Below are 4,787 nucleotides of genomic sequence, written 5' to 3' on the forward strand. Positions count from 1 at the left end.
CTCATTGGAATTTGGCTAGTGTATGGCAATACAAATTAGATATATTTATCATCAACTTAAGATATTAGCTAACATCTGTTTTATGTATACTTCATGTATTATTCTGTCTTTATTTTATGCCAAGGCAAAACCAATTATATTGTCAAATGCTCTTTCCCAGAATATGGGAGATGAAAAGAATTTTTATAATTTGCTTGTGCTTGTTTAGCTATAGACATGATTGCAAGCTTTTTTCCCTGTTTATAATTACCAGGAATCACAAATTAGCTCTGAACAAATCCTTATCAGCCAAATTTCTACGTAATGCAGCTCTTGATCTTGTGAATACCATCAAAGTGGAAGCAATAATTGGAGCACAAACAAGAATGGAAGCAAACTAGTCTAGCTCGTCCTCTAACCGACAGAAATCCCTTTTTTGTTGAGGTCACCCAGGATGAAACTGTGCAGGTTGCAGGGATCACTGCTCTTACTGAAATGTTCATCTGGAGAGATGTTATCCTTCTATATGAGAGGACAGAACATGCAGGTGACTTAATTCCATCGTTGATCAATTCCTTCCAAGAGAAAAAAATCAATATTGTATTTACAAGTACAATTTCTGCCTCCTCAGCGACTGAACAAATCATTGAAGAGCTTCAAAAGCTCAAGGCATTGGAGACTACAGTATTTGTGGTACATATCTCACATTTTGTTGTGCCTCGGCTTTTCATGAATGCAAAGAAGCTAGGAATGATGAGTGAAGGGTATGCTTGGGTCCTGACATCAACAAGCTTGAATTTCTTGAATTCTATGGAATCGTCTGTGATTGAGTCAATGCAAGGAGTGCTGGGGTTGAAGTCACATATTCCTATTTCAAGGAGCCTCCACAATCTTACTTCTAGATTGAGGAGAAAATTTTATATCGAGGAGTCCCATATGGAAGTACAGGAACTCAGTGCTGATGGAATCTGGGCATATGATGCAACTTCGGTTCTAGCAGAAGCAGTTGAGAGGTCACGGATTAAAGTTTCTACGAGACTAAACCAAAAGGATTTAAAAGATACTGATTCCTATAAGCCTGGAAGTGTGCTTCTTGAAGAGATACTGCAAAGTAGAGTTAAAGGGGTAAGTGGTGAAGTTCAGTATTCAAAGCAGAAGCTAATTGCAGGCAAACTTGAGATGGTAAATATGATAGGGAAAGGGGAGAGAAGGGTTGGAATTTTGACCTTTAAAGAAGAAAAAACAGAAGACTCACCGCCCCTTAAAAACAAAAGAAATTTACTTTCAACCAGTGATCTGGAAACAGTCATATGGCCTGGAGGATCATCAACCATTCCGAAAGGTTCCAAGAAGAAACTGATTGAAATAAAATTAAGAGTTGGTGTTCCTCCAAAGTCAGGGTTCGACGAACTTGTGCAGTTGAAACATGACATCCAAACCAATAAAACATATTTCACAGGCTTCTGTATAGACGTATTTGAAACTGCAATAGGAGGATTGCCGTATAAAGTACAATATGAGTTTATTCCATTTCAGGATGCTGATGGAAATTTGGCTTGGAATTACGATGATCTTGTTTACCAGGTTCATCTCCAGGTATGTTTGATTTTGAATTTTCAAATAATATATGCAGAGCATAAAATATATGATTTTGCAGATATGATATATGAATCTAACCAAACCCTCTCATAAATTGTATAGTTCTCTTTAGTATATAGTTAATTTTCAACATTTGTCAATTATTCTCATTATATATATGTGGAGGTTTGTAATTTAATTATGATCTTGTTTTCTTATTAGAAATACGGTGCTGTTGTTGGAGATACGACGATAACATCAAACAGATCATTACATGTTGATTTTACAGTACCATATACTGACTTAGGCCTGGGAGTGCTAGTAGCAAATGAAAAGGAAAACATGTGGATTTTCTTAAGGCCTTTTTCAGCAGACCTTTGGATTACAAGTGCTGGTTTCTTTATCCTGACTGGTTTTGTTGTGTGGATAATTGAGCGTCCTACAAACAAAGAATTTCAGGGCACACCATCACAGCAAATTGGAACAATATTCTGGTTCTCCTTTTCAACCCTTGTGTTTGCTCATAGTAAGTGCCATATCCCACTTATAGATTTTATTCTCTAGAAAAAGTTGTTGTCGTCCCCTTTAAGCAAACACTCAATAGTAACTAATGACAAGTTCATCGAATAGTACTTGCCATCATCATAAGTCTAAGATTTTGATATGAAACAAAATTCATGATTGATATCCAGATTCACAGTTTTTTAAAAAGTTTAAGGTTATGAAATATACTTGAATACTATCCGAAAATAATAATAATCAAATACACTTGAATATCTGTTTGTGACAAAGATTAGTCTTATAATTCGTGTATGGGTTCTTAACAAATTTTGATCAATCTATTTTCATATGTCAAAATGATTCTTTGTTCATCAAGTCTAAAATAAGATGCTCTTGCACTAATACAGATGACAATTCATCCTTTAGATAATGATCGAACAACATTCCAGATAATCTTATAACTTATAAATTTCAAAGATGCTCAAGTTGAATGAGATGACTTGTATGAATCATACTCTTGTAACTGAAACTATTTATGTTGCAGGGGAGAAGTTGTTGAACAATTCAGCAAAGTTTATAGTGGTCATATGGGTTTTTGTAGTGCTTATATTGACCTCAAGTTATACAGCAACTTTAGCATCAATGATGACAGTTAAAGAAATGCAATTAAAAGCCAGAGGAAACTACATAGGTTACCAGGGAAGTTCAGTGGTCACCACACATGCTGTACAGAACTTGAATTTTAGTGGGGCAAAACCTTACAATTCAGCTGAAGAATATGCTAATGCTTTATCAAGAGGGAGTAAGCATGGTGGTGTTTCTGCTATTGTTGACGAGGTACCATACATTAAGGTCTTCCTTGCAAAGTATTCTACAGGCTACTCCATGATTAAATTCGCGTCTACTACCAATGGTTTTGGCTTTGTAAGTAACCTCCTTAATTTTTGCATCCTCCTTTATTCAAGAACATAGATGCTGGAATATCACTGCACCTAGCAGAGAAGCATTATATGTGTACGTTTGTCAATTATAAACAGATATGCAAGTACAAAATTACTAAAATGATCACGCTTTAAAGCTGATGAGTAAATTTGTTTTCACCTTTTGGATCCAGGCTTTCCCTAAAGGCTCGAGATTGGCAAAAGACATGTCAGTCCAAATTGAAAAACTGAGAGAAGAAGGAAAGCTTTTAGAGATGGAAAATTCCTGGTTTCCTTATGATGCAAATCACATGTTTCAGGACACAACAAATCCTCCCAATGCTCTTACTCTCAGCAGCTTTCGTGGTTTGTTCCTTGTTAGTGGGGTTTCTTCAGCTTTCGCTCTTTTCTTGTTCTCAATTTCCCCACTAAGAGAGAAATGGCAACTTGTGAAGAAATGTACACATCTTGTTCTGGAAAAGCTGATGAGTTTAAGGAAATTGCTTTCTAACAGATTTTCCAACCAAAGTGTAGAAAACAATAGTGCATGATGCTTGATTGCTATGTTCTTGTGTGTGTGTGTGTGTATATATAGCTAGATTTCTGTTCTGGTACCGTTGAGGCAGTAACCTTTACTGTTGTTTATCAGGATTTAGGTTCATCATCATCGCTGCATGGCTCATTTACAAAGGGAGCAGTTACAAACCATCTTTGGCTATCACTAACACTCAAATAATTGCTAGCTATTCTTTATTAGCATCTCTAGGAGCATAGCCGATCATGTAATTAGCACGTACTCTCATCATCTCTTTCACTTCTACAAGTATGAAATTTCAATGCATTCACAAGGAAGAGGCAATCGATCTTGAATTCTACCTTATCAAGTTGTAGAGTTTGAGCCAATCTCATGCCTTCATAAGTTGCTTCATTGTAGCTGCCCTAAATGAGCCACCAGGGTCACGAATCACAACTCCCATTACGCCTGTATTTGTAGAAGGCAGAAAAGAGCCATCACTATTGCACTTCATCCAGTCAGGTGGTGGAGCATCTCATCCCCCTTCATTGTACCCTCGGAGATTTTTGCTTTAGCAAACTCACTCAGCCAACACATAGCTACCATGAAAGCTTCACTTGGAGCAGGCTATTACTTTCCCTTGTCAATTGTAACCCATGCCATAGCAACCAATCATTCCAATCATTCCAATCATCTACTATCACCTTTAGGCACTGCCAGAGCAGCTGCTACCCAAGCTTCTGATGCATAGCATCTCCAGCAGTGAGATTTAAAAATTGATATATTAGCAATAATTGTGAAATTTAGGTATCAATTTAACAATGTTGCTTTATCAATAATTACTATTTTTTATGTTTTAACAAATTATAAAGTGACACGTGAGTAAGGGAGGAGATATAAAAGATTTAGCAATTGTTTTAGTTATGCATAGATCATTGACAAATTTGTCAATTTCATTTTACAATTATCAAATTTAACAATGGTTTATGTATTCTGTTGAAGCATCAATTCACCTAAAAAATTGATAAATTTCCAGTTTAGTATTTAGCAATACTAAATAACCCTTTGTACCATGACACTTTCACAAACAAAATTGCACACTTTTTATAAGTGTCACTTGGTGCCGGAGGAGCCAAAACTAGTCCTAATTCAATATCACGAGCAAAAAAATATGCCCTATATGTAGTATAAATACCCCTTCTTGTGAAAGTGCCAAACTAACTAGTCACTTGGAGCTCAACGACAAACTAAACTAACTCAAAATTAAATCTTTATCAACTGGTGACCTAATGTAA

At 36.0% G+C, this 4,787-nt stretch overlaps 1 protein-coding gene across 1 annotated transcript in view; it reads left to right on the plus strand.

Moving 5' to 3' along the window:
* The window catches only part of LOC101298950 (glutamate receptor 1.2-like), a 3,829-nt gene extending 300 nt beyond the window's left edge, over positions 1-3,529 (plus strand). The window contains exons 2-5 of the mRNA XM_004308608.1: positions 448-1,575; positions 1,780-2,083; positions 2,603-2,982; positions 3,173-3,529. Of these exons, the coding sequence (XP_004308656.1) occupies positions 448-1,575; positions 1,780-2,083; positions 2,603-2,982; positions 3,173-3,529 (2,169 nt within the window). The remainder of the gene's footprint in view (positions 1-447; positions 1,576-1,779; positions 2,084-2,602; positions 2,983-3,172) is intronic.
* Positions 3,530-4,787: the final 1,258 nt, after the last annotated feature.

Source organism: Fragaria vesca, linkage group LG7 (assembly GCF_000184155.1).
Source record: "Fragaria vesca subsp. vesca linkage group LG7, FraVesHawaii_1.0, whole genome shotgun sequence".
Lineage (NCBI taxonomy): Eukaryota > Viridiplantae > Streptophyta > Magnoliopsida > Rosales > Rosaceae > Fragaria > Fragaria vesca.